Genomic DNA, 24,490 nt, shown 5'->3' with positions numbered 1-24,490 from the left:
GGGAATAATCAAGCGGTTATGTAATGCAAGATGCAGAAATATATCAAAAATATTCAAACCAATAGAGTAATTACAAACCGAAGTAATAATCATAACAAAACAGACGAAATATAACAAAATGATCATAAATTTAAACCAAGTTTTCAGGTGACCTCTAGGTATTTGGTGTGGTTCTACCTAGGGTAGGTTCTTAAGGCTCATTATATGCGGTTCGGTTCTAAATAAGGGGTACCTGAACCAGTAGATTCCTCGATCCTCACCCATTATAGGTTCATACGGATTGAGTTCAGTTCAGGGGAATACATTTCCCTATGGCTGAACGGAGATGAAAATCTCACGAAGACATAGGTACGGGTGTATCCTGAAAGCGATCCACTATCCTGCACGGAGGTGAAAACCTCACGAAGGATTAGTTTCTCACTCCCACTTAAAAGGGTGTGACCCGCGGTCATGCAATGCAATGTGCAGAAATATATCAAAACTTAAACCAACATTACAATTATAAAACCACAATGATGAAGATTGTAATAAAGACAAATGAAATGCAATGAAAGGATCGTAAATTTAAATCAAATTGTTGATTTTCGATAAAAAGACAAAAAGTAATCAACATTTGGCTTGACTCTCTTTTTAAGTTCCCCAGTGGAGTCGCCAAACTGTTGACACCATTTTTTTGGATAAAACGGGGTCGACTTGGATTTTGAAAATGAAAATGAAAACGGGAGTCGCCACCAATCTTTTTTGATGAGATGTGATCGGGTCACCTCGAAAAGTGGTTGTTTTAATAAGCGATTTGATTTTATTAAAACAACGATTTAGGTCCACGAAATTCAAAAAAACGGGTTCGGGAGTCGGCTATGCACGAGGAAGGATTAGCACCCTCGTAACTCCCAAAAATTGGTACCTAGTTAATTAATTAATGTTTTAATGTCGAAAATTGAAAACTTTGAAGAGATTTAAAATAAGATCTTTTGTATATAAAAAAACTTATATAAAACAAATTACCCGTTAAGATCCTCTCATTTTGAAGAGAGAAAATGCCACACCCAATGAGTTAGGGCATAATATTTCACCTCCTTAAAAATAAGATTGTCCAAAAACTCATGCAATAAAATTTAAAAGGATATTCAATTGTTTAAGACAAGTGAAGAAATTATAACCCAATACGTTAGGGCACAATTTTTCAAAATTCTAAACATTGAATATTGCCTTTATTATTTTTTAGAAAAATCCTCATCTCGAGAAACAACGTGTCATATCCAATGCATTAGGACACAACGTATTGAATTCCCGATAATGAGATTTTTATTTATTTATTTATTAAAGAGCATTCTCGATTATTTAGATTCAACGAAGAAAATTGGAACCCAACACGTTAGGGCTCAATCCTCTTGAAGATCCCAAATATCGAGTATTGCCTCTATTTTCAAAATTTTCTCATTTTTTACGAATTTGGGTAAAAAATTATATATGACAGAATAACAATTATGATAACGTAAGTAAAAATAATACGAGCAATAACAAAAATGAACAAATAAAAAGGTCAAATTAATAACATGCAAAATAACAAGTATAATAAGCAAGTAAAGTTAAAATATTCTCTCAAAATAATAATGAAAATGTAAATAAATAAATGAATAAAGAAAATGAATAAAAATATAAAAAGATATACGTATGTATATATATATGTGTTTATTGAAAATAAAATAGGTATATAGATATATGTAGATATGTATGTAAATTAAAAATAAAAAAAATATAAGTATGTATATATACACGAATTGTAATATATATATACATATATAAACTTTAAAAATTACAAGATACCAAAATATTTGTATGTGTATATAGATTATGAAACCTATTTTCGAATATATTATATAAAAAAATGGATGAATGTATGTATATATATTTTAAAATTATTAAATGTAAAAGGTATATATGTATATATAACGAAAGAAAAAAAACAGAGTAAATAATATTAATAATAGAATGACAAAGAAAAACCTAAAGTTTAGAAATATATAAGTAATTACGTATTAATAAGACAAATGTAATTAAAATTTAAACAAGTAAATATGAATAGGAGTATAACAATAATCACGTGCCATATGGACGAAGGTGAGAACCTTAGGGGTCACATCAGTCAATTCGTTACTCTCTTGAACGATCTGAAGAATGTCGAGGTTAATATAAATTATGAAGATCATGTTATGCTATTATTGTGCTCTTTCCCCCTTTCGTATAAAACTTTTAGGAAGACCTTGATTTATGGCGGAGATAAATTCTCATTTGAATATGTGAAAGGTGATTTGTCGAGTAAGGAAAAGCTTGACAATGAGTTAGGTTTGGGTAGCACGTCTAGTAGTCAAGCTTCACTTTTGGTTGCTAGAGACAAGCAACAACCTAAGGATCCAGGTTAGAACAAATCTAGGTTAAGATCGAAGTCGAGGAATCATGACAAGACATGTAACTACTGCAATAAGTTGGGTCACATAAAAGCGGAATGTTATAAGTTGAAAAACAAAAACAAGAGGGCTATTAAGAGTGACAAGGGAATAGAAGGCTGAGGTAGCTGATGCTAGTGTGGCTTAAGACAATGGTGATGATTGGTTGTTGGTGTCTACAACCGAAAGGTCTAAAATTACGTTCAAGTGTATTTTGGATTTGGGGTGCTCTTTCCATATGTGTCCAAATAAGAACTTGTTCTCCACATATAGTCTAGTTGAAGGTGGATTTATGCTTATGGAGAACAATTCACCCTATAAGATAATCGGTATTGGCACCGTTCAAATCAGGGTGCACAACATAATCATTAAGATACTGTCATATATTAGGCACGTGCCTGACTTGACAAAGAATCTCATCTCCTTGGGAAATTTAGACTTGAAGGGTTGTAGGATCACATCAAGTTAAACAACATTAAAGTATCTCGTATAGCTCTCATTTTAAATAGAGGTCGAGAGACCGATAGTCTTTACATTCTACAGGGTTCAACGGTGACTGGTAAAGCAACAATTTCCTTGTCTGTTATGGAGTCAGAATCGAATCGTTCGAGGCATGTTATACTCGATTTCTATTAAGGTTCAAAATTAAGAAAGATTTGGGGTTAATTGAAAAGGATTTAAGTTGTTGAGCTCCATTAAAAAATCTGAGAATTTTAGTGACTGAATGGTAATAAGTTAGGTTTCAACTCTGGTTTAATTAAGTTGGAACCAGCGGGTTTCTTAGTGGGAAGCAAAATAATCACTGATGGATGGTTATTTGAGACTTTGGTGACCGTGCAAGAATGGTTATATATATGTGTGAGAAGGATTTTTCTGGAGGTAAAATTCTTCTTATTTCTGTTACATTTTCTTCTCGTCTGCATCATCTTATTTATTTGCTCCGAAGAAGAGAAAGTTGAGGAAAGCTCTACATGAGAAAATGATTATAAGGTTTGAGTATAGAAAGTAGAGAATCCGATGAGCTATAAGCTTCTTCATATCTTTGCATTCATAAAATTGAGAAAAAGAGAAGTAATGATTTTTGAAATATTTGAAAATAAAAGTTTCTACATGATATTAGATTCTGGGTTTTAAGTTCAAATTCCTTCAGTTTAACCAATATATTTGGTTGTCATGCTTATCTACTAGGATGAAAGAGGCTCTGGCATATGGAAAAGCTAAGCTATCGAGGACGAAGGATAACAGATGAGTTTCGTATTCCACTTTTGGGTGTTTGTTGGTTATTATGTTGCTTGAATGTTTTGCTTTTATTTTTGTCTCTAGGTTCAGTTTGAATTTTATGGTTGTATATTATGGTGAATGAGAAAGTTATGTATGCATAAAGCTGTATAAATGTATCAATGCTTGCAAGTATGTTCTCTGGGTGCAAAATATGGTTGTGTATTGATGTATTAACATGTGGCGTACTACATGTTATGATAGTAGGCATAATGTTATGCGTGAAATGTATGTATATAAAATGCAGAGTATGAAGGAAGTTACTTTGGCGGGTTAGTTGAAGATAGAAAAATTGGCATAATGGAGGAATGGATGGATTGATAGGGGATTTGAGGAAGTTTGGCGGCATCGTGGTATGGTTGCCTACGGGCTCTATGGAGCAACACCATGGAAATGGTTATCTACAGGCTCTACGAAGCGAAACCATGAAAATGATTATCTACAAGCTGTACAGAGCGACACTTCGAAAGAGGTTTATTGAATTATCAGAGTCGAAAGTCCATGGAGAGTCCTGGCATGATTCAATGAAAGATAGGTACACCTTTTGACAAAATGAAGTCCACCAAGGCAATAAACAAGGAAGTCAGTCGGGGTATATAAGTGGAAACCCTTATATGACTCCCGTGACGAAGTTAGTTATAATAGTTATAGCATATAAGAACCCGGACAATCGTGTTGATAAGAGGTACAGTCAAGATAGAAAGGCATGAGGAATATGTAAAAATGCCTTGTGCGTAGATATGTGTAGAAAAAACAAAGATATTTTCTTCAGAGTAATTGCAAAGAAGTATTCCTTAATAAGAGTCCACTAGAGGTGACAGACAAGTCAATAGGGGTCATAAACAAGTGAGACAGTTCTACAGAATTTATCCCTAAATGTGTATTGGCAACAAGTTCGCCAGCAAAAAGAAAGTCCACCAAAGACCGTCTTACGCGAAAAGTTAACCAATGACTATCTTATGTGGAATGTCCGCCGAAGACTATCTTGAAGACATAGATGTTCACAAAGACCAACAAATGAAAATAGAAGTCCATTAATTGATAATCGTTAATCTTGAAATTTCAATCTTGATGTAAATGATAGTCGTTAATCCATTAACTGTAATTTTTGTAAGTAACATGTGGAAATAACAAGTAGACATGACATTACACATATGATAATTTATTTGGCACATCAGATTTTGGAAATAATAAAAACTTAACTTAATGAATTTAACAATCATCATTTGGTGAGGATTGAAATTTTTAAATTTAAAAAGTACAAGGACTAAAGATGACTAAATTAAATTATAAGGACTAAATCAATAGCTTTTATAAAGTACAGGGACTAATATCAGAATTTATAAAAGTTCTTATAATTTTTTTATTTAATCCAGTAATTTAAAGGATTTGTATCTTTCTGTGCGGTGTACAGTACTTACGGCCGCCATCACATCAGCTGTGTCAACCAGTTTCAGAATCATAATCATCTATCCCACTTCAAACATATCCACAAAAAGAAATTGTGATCATGTCTTTTGAAGTGTTAGAATATTTATCAGCTCATTAAAAAAAATCCCTGTTTTCATGGCTGATCTGATGGGAACGAAAGATTATGAAAATGGGTTGAATTTTTTGGAGGAATTAACCGAAAATGGTCACCGAATTCAAGAACAAGTATTAGAGGAGATACTGCTGAGAAATGCTGGAACTGAATATCTAAGTCGCTTCCTCCATGGCCAAACTGATAAACAACTCTTCAAAAACAATGTACCCATTGTTACGATATAAAGCCATACATCGATCGAATTGCCAATGGGGAGACTTCAAATATCCTTTTAGCTAACCCCATCTCCGAGTTCATCCAAAGGTATGCAACTTGTTCTTAGGTTTTTTTACTATTAATTTTTGAAAGATTTCCATATGTTTTTTTAATTTATTAAACCATTAAATTTTTATGCAGCTCAGGTACTTCAGGAGGACAGCCGAAGTTGGTACCTATGACAGCTGAAAATTTTGAGAAAAAAACGTTAGAACTCACCCTGGTTGATCCAGTCGTAAAAAAGTAAGAAGCCTTAATTTTTTGCATTTTTATTGAAAAGAATTAGGCACTTACCATTACAAAATCACCCAAATTTTCCTTGAAAAGAATACCCAGGCTTTGTTATTCTAAGGGGCAAATCATCAAACACCTCTTGAGCACTGTTTAGAAAACACAAAAAGGCAGAAATTGGACTTACCCAAATCCTTCCAAGATCAGCACTTAACCAGAACACCTGAATCACAAAACCCAAATCAGCCACAATCCTTAAAAGTTAAAAAGGCCATGAACTTTGATCCAAAGTGTAATATGATGAAATTTTAATTTACCACCCACATTAATTTGTTGGTATTACTTATTACTATGCGGCTTAAATCTATTTTACTCCCGATTCTTTATTTTTGCTAGTGTCCATGTTTAACACTCATTTTCGTGCATATAAGGATATCGGTTTGAAGAATGATGTAGATACATAAACATCTTGGGAAAAATTTACATCTATATCCACTGGTGTTCGAGTAACATAGTCTAAAGAAATAACTAGTTTAACTTGCTCTTTTCTTTTCGTTCTTTTGATGGCTTGGAAAAAGGCAAAACAATGAGCCTTTTTTTTGTCAAAAAAGGGAGTGAAACTCCATCAGGTTTAACAGTGAGAACGCTCTCATTGTGCTATTTCATGAGCGAGAGCTTCAAGAAAAGTGCGCCCAAAATCTTCACAAGTCCTATTGAGACGATTCTCTGCTTGGACCACAAGCAAAGTATGTACTGCCAATTGCTTACTGGTTTGCTGCAACGTGATCATGTTGTTTCAATCAGTTCGATCTTTGGATCCGTTTTGGCAAGGAGCATCAAGTTCTTAGAAGATCACTGGAACGAACTGTGTTTGAACATAAGAACTGGTTGCCTTAGTGATTGGATTACTGACCCTGGTTGTAGGAACGCTGTGTCATTGATCCTGACTAGGCCTAATCCAGAATTGGCTGATACGATTGAACACATATGTGGCAATGAATCATGGGAAGGGATTATTAAGAAACTTTGGCCTAAAGCAAAATATATTAATTCCATCATTACTGGTACCATGAGCCAATATATTTCATTGCTTTGATTTTTATGGTGGTGGGATCCCTTTAGTTTCACCAAGTTATGGTTCTTCGGAGTCTACTTTCGGGATCAATTTAAATCCTCTAAGCAACCCCTACGATGTCTCTTACACCTTTCTCCCAAACATGGCATACTTTGAGTTTCTCCCTATGGATAAAGACGGGGAAGATCAGGCTTTAGAATCCAATCTTGATGGTGTTTCAAGCCAATGGTCGTCGGAAATGACAAATGCAAATGGAAATGTTGAACCTGTTGATTTTGCAAATGTGAAACTCAGTCAATATTACGAGGTTGTCGTCACAACTTTCACGGGTAATATTTCCCATTTCCTGTTTTAGATTTGAAATATTAGATTTCTTTTGGTTAATAAAGTGTTTTAATTGTCTTTCCAGGCCTGTATCGATACCGAGTGGGAGACGTTCTCAAGTTAACCGGTTTCTATAACAACTCTCTGCAGTTCCAGTTTGTCGAACGACAGAATACTGTTTTGAGTATTGATATGGACAAAACAAGCGAGGCAGACCTCTTGAAGGCCATCGGGAACGCAAAATTTCATCTTGAACCACTTGGTTTCGTACTGATGACATTCAGTAGCTATGCGGAGACTTCATCGATACCAGGCCGGTATGTATTGTTTTGGGAACTCAAGTTCAAAGAAAGGAATAGATGCCTAAAACTTGATGCCAAGATAATGGAGCAATGCTGCTCCATGGTAGAAGAATCATTGGATTTCACATATAAGTCCCTTAGAGAGGCCAATAAAATTGCGGCATTAGAGTTAAGAGTGGTAAAGCATGGAACATTTGATGCGGTTATGGACTTTTATGTATCAAAGGGGGCTTCTATCAACCAATACAAGACACCTTCTTGTATTAAATCTGAGGAAGCTGTGAAGGTATTGAATTCCGGGGTGCTAGAAAAGTTTCAGTCCCAAAACTTTCTTTTTAAGTTGAAGAATAATTAAGTCCCTGGTTTTTTTTTACTCAATTGGGTACTTGAACTGTCAAAATATATAAAAAAAAAACTCTTTGATCGTTAACTTCTAATTTTGTAAATTAAAGTCACTCCGTGCCACAACCACACCATGACGTGTGACAAAAAAATTATAAAAATTGTAAAAAAATTATAAAGATTATAAACTTTTATAAAAATCATAAAAAATTATAAAATGTATCAAAAAGACCATTTAAACATTAACTTTAACCATTAGATTTCTGTTTTTTTTTCAAGTTAAAGTCATCATGTGTAACAACATGACGTGACATGCTACAAAAATGATAAAAAATAAAAATTAATAAGAGTTATAGAAAAATGGTAAAATACTTCTTTTGGTACGATAATTTTTATAATTTTTTTACAAATTTTATATTTCTTTTTATTTTTTATAATTTTCTTACTACTTTATAAAATTTTATAATTTTTTTGTGGGAAAAATTTTATATTTTTTTACATTTTTATATATTTTTACAGTTCTATATATTTTACAATTTTTATGATTTTTATAGTTTTATTCTATTTTTTAATAAATTTTAAATATTTTTATTAAAATTTATTCATTTTTATAAATTTTATTGATTTTTATTTTTTATCATTTTTTACCACATGTCACACAATGGTTATGACACATGGTGGCTTTAACTAAAAAAAATTAAGAGCGGTTAATTTTAACGGTCAACGTTAAAGTTAATGGTCAAATGGTATTTTTTTATGCATTTTGGCAGATCAAGTACTCAATTGAGTGCCAAAAAAAAAACTTAATTGCTTCTTCTTTTTTTAAGTCTGAGGGTTTTTTATGCATTTTAGCAGTTCAAGTACCTAATTAAGCGCAAAAAAGAAAAAAAAACAAAAGCAAGAGCTTAATTGCTTTTTTTTTTAAGTTTGAGGGTCTTTTTTATGCATTTTGGTAGTTTAAGTACCCAATTGAGTGGAAAAAATCTAGAGTTAATCACTTTTTCTGAAAAAGTTTAAAAACTTTTTACACTATTAAACCTTACACAAATATTTATAAGATATTCGAATTTTAAATTGACCCGAGTCAAATTAACTTGACCCACAGACATTGTGGTAGTAATTTTGTAGGTGAAAATAATATTCAAAGAATATTGCTATTTTAATCATTCAAATAATAATATGTAGGTAATTAACACATAAGAAAACTTATTTAGGTAAATCAAGAGAATTTATTTAAAAATTTTGTAAATATCCAATTATCATTTCTAGTCACTTTGTTATTAAAAGTATGTCCGATATTAGAACGAAAAATATAATAAAATTTGAACTTTGTTATACAATTATAGTAAAATATATTATAACTCCATTCGAAATCTGACTCGAAAAAATTTCCTTATATAAAATTTTAAAAATCCTCTTTAAAGGACGACACTTTAGACACTCCATTCTATGATCTTCTTCCTTGCTTCTTCACTAGAAAACCCTTTCCCTCCTCCTTTATTTCACGTATCAATAAACTCGAATCATTTAAATTTCAAATTCACTATTTTAAATAAGTCTCGATAAATAAATACCCATAAAGTATGAAGATTAGTTAAGATTGAACTATGGTTCAATATTAATTTGTTAGGAAAGCTCAATTTTATTCCATTTTCTACGCAAAGTAAGAAGCAGGAGGGCAGCAGCTTGGCATGAAAGACCACATATCAACCCTATCCACAAACCCTGATGAAAGAAAAAAAATATATAAAAATTAAAATGTGAATAATTAAGGAAAGATTGGGAACAAAATTATTTAACCAGAGGACTTATGAAAAAAATTATATTTTTAAATAATTTATCTAATTAAATGGAATAAATTAATTAGAGCAGGTAAACTGATATCTGGCTGAGACACTCACCTTAGCATAAAGCTTAAACTTAAAAGCAAGAAGCCCTGCAACTGGCATTCCATTTAAATAAAAGGTCCCCAAGTTGGCCCACACAGCCAACACCTGCCATCCGCTTCCTCTGGCCACCCCTGCAACATTTTATTCATTTCATTTTTATCCTTCCATTTCTTCACTAAATTGTTTCTTTTTTGTTTCTGAAATTACCTGATAAGATGCCTTGAAAGGAATCGATGGTAATGGAGATTAAAAGGAAGGGTGTGATTGAAGCGAATTGCTAATAATGGAAGCAGTGTTGGTGAAGGAAGCAGCCCATATGTTATGCCCAAATGCCAATGCAACAACCACTGTTAGAGCGAGAAGGATTGAAAGCTTGAGTGACACAGCCATGGCGGTCTTTGCCTTCCTCGGATTCTCAGCCCCCAATTCATTCGAAACCCTCGTGCCGTTTCAATTAAATTAGCTTAAAATCCGTAAATTAATTAAGATAATAATAAGATTGAACTCACCTTGCTGCAGCACTAAGTCCGTAAGTAATCATGTATGCAATTGATTCTGTATTCACACTGAAACAAAATATTTTACTCAAATCCCATTAATCTTTAAATGGATCCAGTGAAAAGTTTAAAGGTGGAAGCAGAGGCGAATCCAGGAGCGCTCGCAAGGCTTCGCTCCCTAAAATAATATTTTAAATTAATAAAGATAAAATTACTCTTTAGTCTCTTAAAATTATGAAAATTTAGTTTAATCTTTTAAAAATTATAAAAATATATACTATTAAAAATTAAAATTTCATTTCGACCCACTCAATAAAATTTTCTGAATTCACCCCTGAAGGCAAGCATACCAGCTGATTGCAATCAAGGAAGTGGTTACTTCCGAATTAGGCATCAATCCTGCTAATAGTACCAGAAGCTCGAACGCCCAATATTCCAAACTGCTCAAAACAATTTTAAAAAATTATCTAAATTTTAATTTAGTTGACATCATTATTTTTAACAGTTAAATTCAAATCTGAAATGAAAATGACTCTAATTTAGACTAATTTGAATTCAAAGAACTTAATTCTAATTGTTCCGACTTAAAATTTGACCACAAAATCCAAATAACTCAAATTAGGAAAGAGTATTATTCAGTTATGACTGATTTAATCGACTTAATTGACGATTTGATTAATTTTAATTAATTTAGTTTTGTCGATTTGGACGGTGGAGTACCAATGACTAAAATTTATAATTGAATCAGTCAACTTAATTGACTTAATTTATTTATCTATTATTTTTAAATTATTTTAAATATATTTGTAATATGTGATATAATTTAAATTACCCAAACTTAAAATCCAATTATCTAACCTAACCCAAGTCGAAAACCGACCCAAACCCAATTAATGACATCTTAGTCAGTTTCATTAAATCGGTTAACAATATCTTAGTCAATTGGTTCAGTTATTTTATATTAGGGCCGATTAAGTCGGTTAAATTTAAAAAAATCAAACCGATTAAAATAATCAAATGCTTACTTTTGACTCAAACTCAAAAAGGATACATACCAAAATTATACATGAACTATGGTTTAATGTGCAATTGTATACATGAAATTTTGATTTGATCCAATTCTTGTAAATTATTAACACCATTATTAATATAACATCATTTTATATTTATATATCGCATGCATAAATAATTATATTTATCTAATATAAAAATAAATAAATAAAGCAAAATTAAAGTTTCAAGTATATTTTTGAACCACAATTAACGTTTCACGCATATAATTGTACTAAAATAAAGTTCATGTATAATTTTGAGATTTAACCCAACTCAAAATAATTAGACTTAAGTCTTTACCCAAAAATAATAAATTTAGAAGTTTAGTCCTTTAAAAAATGAAAAATTATAAAATAATACAATGACAAATTTTATTTGACTCTTCAAAATTTTATAATTTAATTTGGAAAAAATGAACTCACCAAACCATTACCGCAGAAGGGATGCCGAGTTTCAGGTTCGCGAAGACCAAACGAAACGATTCCGACGACAATCCCGACCATGTTTCCTCAAATCTCTGGGCCAAAACAACATAAGACGATAACAAAACAAGTGAAATCCACCGCGAAATCGAAGCTGCCAATGGAGCTCCTTTGAAACCCAGATCCGTCCAATTAACCAATGCGTAAACGATGCCCAAATGAAGTGCCAATGGCAGAACCGAAAACCACACCAGAGGCATTAAAATACTTTGCGACTGAAGGAATCTCAGTATGTTTTGCACCAATCCGTAAGCAAATAAGCCTGGGATGAGATATTTGATGTAAAGCGCCGCCGTTTTGGAGATTTCGGCGTCTTGTTGAAGGAAGATCAATATGGGGTCGGTGAAGAACCATAAGATTGATATTAGAATGGCGAAAGAACAGGAAATTATGCATGAGGATTGGAGGTAAATTCCCAATCTTCTGTAAATTTTGGCACCAAATCCTTGACCACAAAGTGTTTCCAGTGCTCCACTTAATCCTGTCTAACAAACAAGTAAATCCACAAAAACAAAATGTTGAAGTTATGATAAAAGGGTTAATATACCATTTGGTACCTATATTTAATTTCAATGTTCCATTTGGCATATGAGGTACTTTTGTCTCAATTTAGTATCTAAGTTTGATTTCAATGTTTAATTTGGTACCTCAACTAAACAACAGTGGTCCAATAAATATTTGACAAGTGTGTTTTAGTAAAAGAAAAATAGGTACTTAATCGAGGCAAAAGAAAAACTCAAGTACTAAATTGAATATTGAAGTCAAACTTAAGCATTTGTATGGGACAAAGAAAAACTCAAGTATCAATTTGAAAAAACTTAGGCACCAAATTGAACATTGAAGTCAAACTCAGGTACCAAATTGGGACAAAAAAGGTTGAAGTACCAAATTAAACATGCAAGCCAAATATAGGTACCAAATAGTATATTAACTTTATGATAAAATAATCAATAAGAGTATGGTGTAATGGTAATATAGATTGCACTCTTAATGAGAGAATATGAGTTTAAATCTTGGAGACAACATTATTAGAAAAGAGAGTCACGAACTCTAAATATAGATTGTAAAATAAGCATGAAATATTAAAAAAAGGGTAAACTACTATAAATGTCACCCAACTATGATTTCTTCTCTTTTTTGGTCACCAACTGACTAACATAAAAATGGAAACACCGCAACATCTAATATAGTTGTGTGACCAAAAAAGACAAAATTGAATAGTTGAATAATTATTTTTGTAACTTATTATAATTTGGTGACAAAAAAATACTAATAATTGAGTGACTATTTTGTAACTTTTAATAATTAGATGACTAAAAAAATAAAAAAAAACTATAGTTAAGTGGCTACGTAAGTTATCCTAAAGAATAATGATAAAATAGTGAAAACTAAGCATGAAAGCAAAGCCAGTGACGGTGGCCCAAGAATTAGCAAGCGTGGCACCAGCAAGCTAAAGCTCCCCAAGGTGACCGGCAAACATGATTGTGGAAATTGTGTATTTGGTAAAATTTTACTTGTATTTTCATTCATTCAATGAATGTATTTATACAAATTACAAGAGAAGAAAACTGACTAAACTGACTATTAACAAACTAAACTATAGTTTGTTAATTCTAACAAACTTTGACTATTTTGACTAATTAAATTAGCAATATACTAATTTAATATACTAACATCCCCCTCAAGCTAGAGAATGTATATTCAACATGCCTAGCTTGAACAAATTTTCTCGAAATGGAGCAGTAGCCAAGGATTTGGTAAACCTGTCAGCCAACTGATCTTTAGAAGAACAAGGCAACAATTGTATCACACCAGTTGAAACTTTCTCCCTTACAATATGACAATCAATCTCGATGTGTTTTGTTCTTTCATGGAATGTTGGATTAGCAGCTATCTGTAAAGTAGAATTATTATCACAATACAATCTTGTTGATGAAGAAACTGGTTGATGAAGATCATCAAGTAGATAGTGCAACCATTGAATTTCACAAGCTGCTGCTGCTAATGCTCGATACTCAGCTTCAGAGGATGAGCGAGACACTGTGGTTTGCTTCTTTGCTTTCCAACTAATAAGGGAGTCACCAAGAAAATACAAAACCACTTATAGATCGTCTGGTTTCTGGACAACCAGCCCAATCAGAATCACTAAAGCCTCGAAGTAGCAAAGAAGAAGTTGCTGAGAAAAATATTCCAGAACTAGGAGAGTTCTTTAAGTAGCGCAATACATGATGAGCTGCCTGAAGATGCAACACAGTTGGTTTATCCAAGAATTGACTTAGCTGTTGAACTGCAAATGAAATGTCTGGTCGTGTTGATGTAAGATAAATGAGTCGACCAACCAGCTGTCTATAGAGTGTATTATCAGCAAGTAATTCACTGTCATCACTTCGCAATTTTGAGGTTGATTTGGTTGCCATTGGAGTTTTTGCTAGTTTACATTCCATGAAGCCACTATCAGTCAAAATCTCAAGACAATACTTCCTTTGAGATAAATGAATTCCTGCAGTTGACCTTGGAATCTCGAGACCAAGAAAATACTTAAGCTCACCAAGATCTTTGATTTTAAATGCCTGATCTAAAAAACTCTTAACTGTAGAAATTTCATGTTGATTATTACCAGCCAATATCATATCATCAACATAAACAAGCAAGGCTATAAAAGAATCATTTTCCTTTTTGACAAAGAGAGAATGATCAGAGGAGGATTGTTTGTAGCCAATGGATAAAAGAGAAGCTGTAAGTTTGGAGAACCACTGTCTGCTAGCTTGTTTTAAGCCATATAGAGATTTTGTAATTTGCAGACTTTGCTCTTGTCTGATCCTTCAAATCCAGGGGGCAACTTCATGTAAACTTCCTCATTCAATTCACCATGTAAGAATGCATTATTGACATCTAACTACTGGAGAAACCAATTCTGAGATGCAGCTAAAGCAAGAAGAAGTCACACAGTAGTAATCTTTGCAACCGGAGAGAAAGTGTCAAAATAATCAACACCTTCTCGTTGTGTGTATCCCTTAGCAACCAGGCGAGCTTTGTATCGCTCAATTGAGCCATCAGCCTTATGTTTGACTCGAAAAACCCATTTGCAACCAATTGCTTGCTTACCAGGTGGTAACTCAGTAATAATCCAGGTCTTAGTTTGTTCAAGAGCATTAATCTCAGCTTGCATTGCCTCTCGCCAATGTAAATGTTTTACGGCTTGTGTATATGTTTTTGGTTCAGTAGTGGCAGTAATGGCTAAAGTATAGTGTAAATGTGTAGCTGAAAGGTTTGAATAGGAAAAAGTTTGAGTAAGAGAGTAATTATTACCTAGGAGAATATTGGTACCAGCCTGCAGAGAAGAGCATTGATAATCATTCAAATAACGAGGTGGTTGTCTGTTTCTTGTAGGACGGGTTACATTTGGAGTTGGTGGTTCAATATGTGGTTCATCATGTGGTTCAGTATTTGTGGGTGGTGGTTCAATATGTGGTTCAATATTTGTGGGTGGTGATGGTGTTTCAATAGAAGAAGATGAATCTGATATATGTTCATCATAGGTAGGAGAGGAAGCTAAAACTGGTAATGAAGGTGATGAAGGAGACAAGGAACTGTGAAGAAATGGAAAATGGTGTTCATGAAAGGTTACATTTCGAGAGATGAAAATGATTTTGGTATCTAAGTCAAAAGTACATAACCTTTAACTGTAGGTGAAAGGCCAAGAAAAATACATGTTCGAGAACGAGAATCAAATTTATGCCTATGAGCTGTTAAAGTAGATGCATAAGTCAAACAACCAAAAACTTTTAGAATAGAGTAATCTGGTTTGGTTTGGTGAAACTTTTCATAAGGTGTAAAGTTGGAAAGGAGAGGTGTAGGTGTTCTATTTATGAGATAGACAGCATGTAAGACTGAATATCCCCAGAAATATTGAGGTGTATGAGAATGAAACAAGAGGGCTCGAGCAACATTTAAAATATGTTGATATTTTCGTTCCACCAAGCCATTTTGTTGTGGTGTTTCCATACAAGATGTTTGATGTATGGTTCTTTTAGAAGCATAAAAAGAAGGCATAGCAAATTCAGAACCATTATCAGATCGAATCACTTTAATTTTGGCTAAAAATTGGGTCTCAACCATTTGGAAGAAATTTTGAATATGTTCTCGAACTTCAGACTTTGTTTTTAAAAGAATAAGCCAGGTATAACGGCTGTAATCATCAACAATTGTCAAGAAATATTTATGGCCATTAATAGAAACAAGAGGATTAGGGCCTCAAATATCAGCATGTATGAGATCAAATCTCTTTATTGAAACAGAATTGCTTACAGGAAAAGAAAGCTTTTTGTGCCTTGCCAAGTGACACATTTTACAAGCTGAATTATCAAAAAGTTGTAAAGTAGGTATTTCTGGTAAAAGAAGTTTTATTCTCGAGTCTGAAAGATGACCAAGATGAGAATGCCATACATCTGTAGTAGGAGTAGCAGTAAAGGTTGTAGTAGAAAGGGTTTTTGAGATGGATAGTCAAGTAGATAAAGACCTCGATATGCTCTAGTTGTACCAATCATCTTCTAGGATGGGAGAGCCTGTATCTTGCAAACATTAGAATGAAAGGTAAAACAACATGGCAAAGTAGTAGTAAGTTTGGTTACAGAAAGCAAATGGAAGGTAAAAGCTGGAATATAAAGAACATCATGTAAACATAAATGTTCATGAAAAATAACAGTACCAGATATACATGCTTCAAGTTTGGTACCATTAGGTAAAGTAACAAGGATGGGTTTAATATGTTTATATGAGGCAAAAGATGATAAAGAATAGGTAATATGATCAGTAGCACCAGTATCAATGATCCAAAAAGGAGTTAAAGATATACCTTCAGTGGTAGCAAGAGTAAAGTGAGAGTCACGGATAACATTGTTGGTTAAAGAGGTAGAAGAGGGAATGGATGGAGAGGGTGATGGTTTGAGTAAAGCAAGAAGCTGAGAATATTGCTCTTGAGTCAAAGTAAAACCAAAATTATTAGATGAGGAATCACTTAGTGTTGAAGTAGGTGGAGGCTCAGCAACATCATCAGAATAAACATTGTTGACACGAGCCTGACCCTTTGCCCTGTATCCATTATTATAACCATTCTTGCGAAAACATGTTTCAATTGTATGATGAGGCCTTTGACAGAAAATACACTATCTTTTGTCAACAGTTGAAGAAGAAGCATCAAATCGCTTAGTAACAGCATTCACACTAGAGGTATTATCAGAGGAAGACAGATTATTAACAAACACCTTTGAACTTCCAGTATTGAACTGTCTTTCTTGTTGAATCACCATAGAAAAAGCCTTATTAATGGATGGCAAAGGATCTAAAAGCATAATCTGAGATCGCGCACCAGTAAATTTATCATTAAGACCTTTAAGAAAGCAAATCACATAGTCATCATCATGATAACGCTTGATAGTAGTCAAAACACCACAAGAACAAGGTGTATTGCAAGAACAGCGAGGAAGAGGCCTAAAATGTAACAACTCATCCCAGAGAATCTTGAGTTCAGTAAAATAGTCTGTAACTGACCGATCATCTTGCTTAAAAGATGAAATCTCATCTTGCAAATCAGAGATTCGATAAACATCACCTTGAGAAAATCATTCTCGAAGATCATTCCAGATATCAAATGCAGTATTAACCCAAAGAACACTGCTAAAGATGAAAGAACTGATAGAGTGATTAAGCCAAGAAATTACCATGGTGTTACATCGTTCCCAAGCAGGATAAAGAGAATCAGTGTCATATGGTACTGTAATGCTTCCATCAACAAACTGAAGCTTGTTCTTCGAGAGAAGTGCAAGACGCATTGCACGAGACCAAGAATGATAGTTGGAACTATTGAGAGCTGGTGAAACAAGTATAAGCGATGGATTTTCATTTGGATACAAATAATAAGGACTGGAAATAGGAATTGTAGGATCAGAAAGCTCAATCGTTGATGAATTAATAGGCATAATGGAAAAAGAATCCAGGAAAATGCCAAGAAAATGCAGAAAAGCAGAGAAAATGCGGAAGAATCTTTAAACGTCTGATACCATGTGGAAATTGTGTATTTGGTAAAATTTTACTTGTATTTTCATTCATTCAATGAATGTATTTATACAAATTACAAAAGAAGAAAACTGACTAAACTGACTATTAACAAACTAAACTATAGTTTGCTAATTCTAACAAACTTTGACTATTTCGACTAATTAAATTAGCAATATACTAATTTAATATACTAACAATGACAGACACCAAAGTTATGGAATAATACACAACATTCGTCACAATCATTGGAAGTGAAAACAACACTTGTTTCTTCGCCTTTTCCAAATCCAAAACATTCTTCCAGCACCTCCCATCTTCGTCGTTGTTATCATCGATCTCCGGTAAAAACAGAATCGTTTCTGAAATATTCGTGTTTGACATATCGATTTTTCAAAAAAAGGGAACAGCTGCTATATCTTCTTCAGTTTCTGTTTTTCTGGGAGCTTTCTGAAGAAGAGGAAAAGCAAAATAGAATGACCTTATCAACTTAGTATACTGTCTAATTTTGTATGGAAGACTTGAAAAAGTCATTGAAAAAGGGAATTTAGGAGTTAAATTTCATTTTGTCTTCTCTGTTTAAAAAATTGGTAAATTAGCCTTTGTATGTTAAATGAGTGAGCAAAACAGTCCTTCCATTTTTGGTATTTATATATATAAGGTATAATAATAAATTTAGTCCTAAATTTTACACATTTATTCAATTTGACCCATACTTTTTTATTGAAAGTAAATTTTAAAAAAATCTAAACTAATGAAGCTAAAGGGTCAAAAAAGTCTTTGTAACAAATTTTAAATAAAAATTAATTAAGCTAAAATTTTTAAGATTTTTTAAAATTATAAAAAATTGTATTAAAAATAACAATACCGACCCAATAAAAGAGTAGGGTCAATTGTTTTTAAAATATCTTCTAACCATTATATTTTAATGGGTAGGTGTTGCTTTTTTTAATAAAAATATATATTTTTAAATTTTCTTAAAGTTTATTTATAATTTTTAAGATTTTTAATAACTTTTAAAATTTTAATGGGTTTAATTAATTTTCATAAGAAAAAAGACATTTATGGAATTGCAAAATAAAAAAAAAAGACATTATCGGTAAATTGCACTTTTCTTTTGTACCAAAAATTAGAAAAGAAAAAAAGGAAAAGTAATTGAAATTTATAAGCATTATATATCACTTAATAGTTAATTCTGTTTTCTATTTTCTCTTTATTCTAGTTTTTATGATTTTTAACATTTGTATGAAAAAATATTAGATTAAATTAAAAGTTACCACGTGTCTTTATTTGATTGCTTCATTAATTTATCTTAACGGTTGACCACAAATTCTATTAATGGAGGGATTAATTAATTTTATTTAACGACAAGGGCTCAAGAATAACTTTGTCCAGAATAACTATTTCAAAACATAGTTTTAGTTAGAACAGCTATCATCCAATATAATTGTTATTTGAGAAGACCTTTTGTTTAGAATAATAGCATTTCAGGAATGACTATGTTTAGATTAACCATTGTTTGGAACAATTTGTATTTAGAAAAAATATTTTTTTCCCAAAAGAGTCGTTATTCAGAATAAGATTTACCAAGAAAAACATCACCACAAAATAACTCTTATTTGGAACAACTTTTATATTGATAACAACTCACGTTTAGAACAAGTCAAAATAATCATTTAGGAACAACTCTCATCCAAGAACAACTATCGTCTTGCATTTTAAGAGATCTTCCTCGAAAAATGTTTCACATGGTACTTCACCAAAGTAGAAGAAATGGAAGTAACTCCAGAATATGGTAGAGTTCTTGGGTTATCTTCACTTTTGGAATGTTTTGGAGAGCTTGGCTTGGTGCATCAGATATGAAGGTAGTTAAAAGGCTTCCTCTTAACATTTTCTTTTAATGTCGAGTGTTTTTCTCTCCTTTTAGAAACATAGTAAATTCTTCTTCATTATTCACCATCACCAGGAAAACCTTCCACTATCACTTCTTAATTAATATGAAATTGTATCTTAAAAATATCTATTAATACTCTCATTAATTTCTAGCTTTGTAACTCATATTATTAAAAAACAATAAATAGGAGCCTTTTGCCACAGGCAAGAAGATTTTTGGCACTTTTGAATTTTTTTAGCATTTTGAACTCTTAAAGATTCTTTCTGAATTCTTTCAACTTACTTCTTGGTTAAGCTTGATAGTCAACCATATTTCCCTTTCTCTACCTTACTGGTCATCACTTATTGCTACGCTCAGTATTAATGGATCTGCTATAGTCTTTCTCTCCATTTCTTCCGCTACATACTGTTCACTTGTTTGCAATGCTTCCTCTCTCCATCAAAGAACTCTCTACACATATTCTATGGAAGTAATGACATTTTAGACGTTGAAACCTTTGGTTTTAGTGTTATTTTCTCTATTGCTAATTGGTACTCTCTCTTTATTTGACAATTTTAATATTTTAAAAAATTTATAGCAAAATTGTTGATTTTGGTACAACGTGTTGCTAAGATGAATTTGGTTGTGTAAATATTATTGGATTGTTAAAGTTAGCTTGATTTCTTGGAAAATTGAATTCACAAGATGAACTTGATTACCAATGATTAAGAAGAATCCCATGACAAATAACAAGGATAGAACCAAGATAAGAGAAACAGTGATGAGGATGTCAAGTTGAGGTGAGAGTGGGGTTGAGTTGTTTTAAAAAAGTCAAAGCTATACTTATTTTTCTTTATTACTTTTCCCAAGAAATAAACAAGAAGGAAAAAGTGTTTTATGTAGCAAATAAACCATAATAAAGTGTTTTGGACTAATTACAGAGGGATCTCTAGTTTTAGTCAAAAATAAAAAAAAAACGTCGTGTCAACAATTTATTAGTGGATTAACGAAAATTTTAACATTAGTGACCAATTTGAGCAATTATCTTAATTAGAGTTACTAAATTGACAAAAAAATTAAGAATGACACTATTTTTTTAAAATAATTTCAACATGTCACACCAGCAAATTTAACAAAAGAATTCTAATGTTGTTAATAACTAGACCTAAATTTTTAAATCCAAAAAATAAAGAGACTAAATTCTTAAAAATAAATAGAAATTAAATTTAAAATATAAAAAAATATATAGATTTAAAACATATTTTGATATTTAAATTTTCAGAAATTCAAAAAAATAATATTTGATTCAACATTTTATCAAAATAAGTTTATAACTTAAATGTTTTAATTATAAAAATGAATATACAGAAGGTTATTTTGGGAAGTACATATATATTTTTAAAAGAAATGAAGTCTTTTTTTTAGAGAAGAATAACAGAATAGAAGGAAAATGTTTAAAAAGGGGAATTACTATCAACAATGTTAACTGTTATGCCAGATATAATTTAAACTGGACTAATGGGTAAAAGAACTTTTTAGTTTTGGTGTTAAAGGGGAATAAAAAAATAAACAATGAGAGTTTACAAAAAAATTAACCCTATTTAAGATTTTGTGCCGCCACACTACCACAGAACACCCTTTGAGCTTATTTTCAACAGCCAATCAAAATGAGAAATTTACATACCAAGTCATTGAATATTTTTTGGTTATCACATTTTAGTCTGGTGTTGCCAATATGCCAGGCAAAACTAGCAGAACATCGTAGCAAATGTCTTATTTTTGTAATTAATTTATTTTTCATACCATTTTCGTAATTAATTATTTTTTTGTATAATTTGGATAAAAAAATCCCTATGTTGAATAATATACATTTCTATTTTATAAATAATTTTGAGTTTTTTAATACAAAATTAAGGTGAATTTTTTATTTTACTAAAAAAAGTTACACCATTAACTATTAGTTAGAGTCTTTTGGTTTTTACTACATTTTTTTTCCTTAAGTCTATTGCTAAACAACTAACAACATTTTAACACTAATTTTAATTTTTATTAAAATCTGTTAAAGATTTTTAAATTTGTTTTAAATTTGGGACGTTGTTCGTCAATCAATCTTTGCATTTGCATGTAATGAGCAACGAAGCTGTGAACAAGTAATGAGCAAACTATATTTTGCATATATATGCATGTGCCATAGAATAGTGGTGAATAGGGATGGTAAAATGATTAACCGAATCGAATTACTTAAAATGTAAAATTTTTTAACCGTTAATTGAATTGAATTTTTTAAAAATACAATAACCAAATCAAAATATTTCTATAGGTTAACCGATCAAGTTAAAACTCAACTGATTTGTTCGAGACCTTATCACAAAAACAATTCAAGAAGAAGAGTTGAAGTTTCAAGACGATGAATTCTGTAGTAATGATGAATTAGAAGGGACTAATTCTATTCGTGGGCCTAAACTCTCAATCTATATGACAAGCTCATGTAGAAAATGCTAACAAACTTAGGCATTTCACTTCAAGAACTCCAATTGATCTCACAAGCCTAGAAGTTTCATATTGGGTTCGAGTTTTAGGCTTAACTAAGTAACTAAACAACCTTGTTGTTACAACAAGCGTACGTGTTGCAACATGTTTACAAGCTGCATGCACTTAACTAAAAATATAACAGTAGCGTGGTTGGCCAATTTTCAACAGAGACTTTATCCCACACATCATCTAGGGTTAGCACATGCTTTCCTGCTTTCTTCAGCATTTCTAACAAGATTGCTACTCGTCTGAGGTTATCTCCTTCTGTGGCTAAAAATTCCTTTGACTACAATGCACTTGCAATATCATCTTGCACCTTCATTACATTGAACTCCTTGGATATGGTAACCCAGATTACCCTTTCGAACCTTTGTTGTTTCAAAAGATCATTGTGGATGTGCTTCATGATAGTGGTTTTTCCCACACCGCCCATCCCTCAAACTCCAATCTTGCTCACCTCCTCTTGCATCAAACATGCCCAAATCTCATTTCTAACTGCTTCCTCTCCAACTAGTTCTGATGTTGGCAGGGGCAACCCAACACTTGGACCATCCATGGCAAGACCTTCAGAGGCATTAGGAGCTTTAGCAAGAAATTATTTCATTTCTCGAGTCTTTTCATCAACCAGCTTCCCGTTGTAAGCATGATAGAGATAACTCTTTTTACTGACTTTGTTTTCAACAACTTGTGCTTCCTTAATCATCTCTTTCACATCTGTCAACCAATTTTCAACTCCCTGCAATTCAGTAACAATACGATACTTCAAATAACCAATTTCACAAACACACAAGACACTATCAAATTCCATCACAATTCGATGCGAAGTTAAACCGTTTCAGAACACACACCTTAGAATGTAATATCAAGCACCAAGGATCAATCGATTCGCTCTCACCAAACTGTTCGGAAACCTCAATTTCACACATAAACTTAAACTATAAGAACTTCAATTAAAAAACAGTAGAAAAAAAAGCAATTCTATCATACACCCTCATGAACAAAACTTACCCGCTTCACCTCCCATAAAATGAAACACACAAGAATGATCAGTCTTGACTGACAACACGTAACGTGAGTGTAAAATGGAAGAAACAAGAAATCAAAAGAACTGAAATTTGGGGAAAGAATCGAAAAATAACAGACGGAACAAAAAGAGAAAAATAGGGAAAAGGAAATGGAAAAGAACGTGAAACTAAAAAAAAATCCTCTTTCAAATTTTAAAGTAAATCTTTAAAAATTAAAAAGTAAAACCAAAATAAATTAATTCTTCAAAACACACATGAGGACTCAAAACCCGGAACCCAAAGGTAAACTAACATGCTCACCACCACCAAATTAGCAGGCTCATTCTGACATTAAAACTCAAAAACCCACTCAAGTGCTCGACCTATTCAATAACCCTAACCACAACCTCAAAACTGCTAACCCTAAATTTAGGGGTATTACAAGTTATATAGCATTGTGTATCCTATGCCATGCCCCAATAATTTGACTACAATCGTGTTCTCCATGTCTTTAACTAGGATCTTTTGAATTTGTTTTGAGAAATCAATAACCGGCATGCCATTAATGGTGGATTTCAGTATATCCCCCTTCGAGAAAGTGAAATCTTCACTTTTCATAATATCAAAACCCGCAAACCTAACAAATCTACCACCAAACAGTTTATCCTTCCAAGAGGTCTCGATTACCAGAATCACATCGATTACCTGTTCACATTAAGGTCTCTGCCTCCTCCTCCATCATCAGTTGATATCAAGTTTTCCTTCATTTTTTATTAAGAAAAAAACATATAAATAAAACATGTTTTCAATAATGAAAGCATGAAAACATTTTTGGTGCAAATTTTATATAATAGATACATGAGAAATATAAAAAACTAAAATATAGATTTGAATCAAGTTACCAGATTTGGTATTAAAAAAAGAATTGAAAAAAATAATTTTTTGCGTCTTTATGGATTTGAACTAAAATATAATCAATTTTACAAAGCATTTTTAGTGAAAATAATAAAAGAAATTATTATATTTTAATTTCACATATCTTAGTCTTCCAAAAATAATTTTTAAAAATTTTAACCAAACCTTATTACAAAGTAGGTTATATTATCGGAGGATGTTTTTATCTTTTTATATTTTGATATAAATTTAATAAAAATTCACATGATCAGATTTGAACTTTAGTGTCATACTTCTTAAACTTTCAACTTTGTTATTTCAACTGAAGCTTGATTTGGTTCTTTTATAATATTTTAATAAATATAATTTTTTTACATAATTTCTTTTACTCATTGTAAATGCAATAAAATCT

The 24,490-nt window shown here is 32.0% G+C and overlaps 1 protein-coding gene and 1 pseudogene across 1 annotated transcript; one reads left to right on the top strand and one right to left on the bottom strand.

The window, feature by feature from the left end:
* Positions 1-5,114: 5,114 nt before the first annotated feature.
* Positions 5,115-7,831, top strand: LOC107903603 (indole-3-acetic acid-amido synthetase GH3.17-like; annotated as a pseudogene).
* Positions 7,832-9,326: 1,495 nt separating this feature from the next.
* Positions 9,327-12,205, bottom strand: LOC107903604 (protein DETOXIFICATION 18). Its single transcript, XM_041092329.1, has 5 exons — positions 11,662-12,205; positions 10,537-10,626; positions 9,897-10,255; positions 9,702-9,820; positions 9,327-9,525 (listed from the first exon to the last, which is right to left on the bottom strand). Exons 1-3 carry the CDS (start codon positions 11,919-11,921, stop codon positions 10,195-10,197), a joined length of 411 nt encoding a protein of 136 aa, XP_040948263.1. The 5' UTR covers positions 11,922-12,205; the 3' UTR covers positions 9,327-9,525; positions 9,702-9,820; positions 9,897-10,194.
* Between the last annotated feature and the right edge of the window lie 12,285 nt (positions 12,206-24,490).

Source organism: Gossypium hirsutum, chromosome D05 (assembly GCF_007990345.1).
Source record: "Gossypium hirsutum isolate 1008001.06 chromosome D05, Gossypium_hirsutum_v2.1, whole genome shotgun sequence".
Taxonomy (NCBI): domain Eukaryota; kingdom Viridiplantae; phylum Streptophyta; class Magnoliopsida; order Malvales; family Malvaceae; genus Gossypium; species Gossypium hirsutum.
This window is presented reverse-complemented; position numbering and strand designations above follow the sequence as displayed.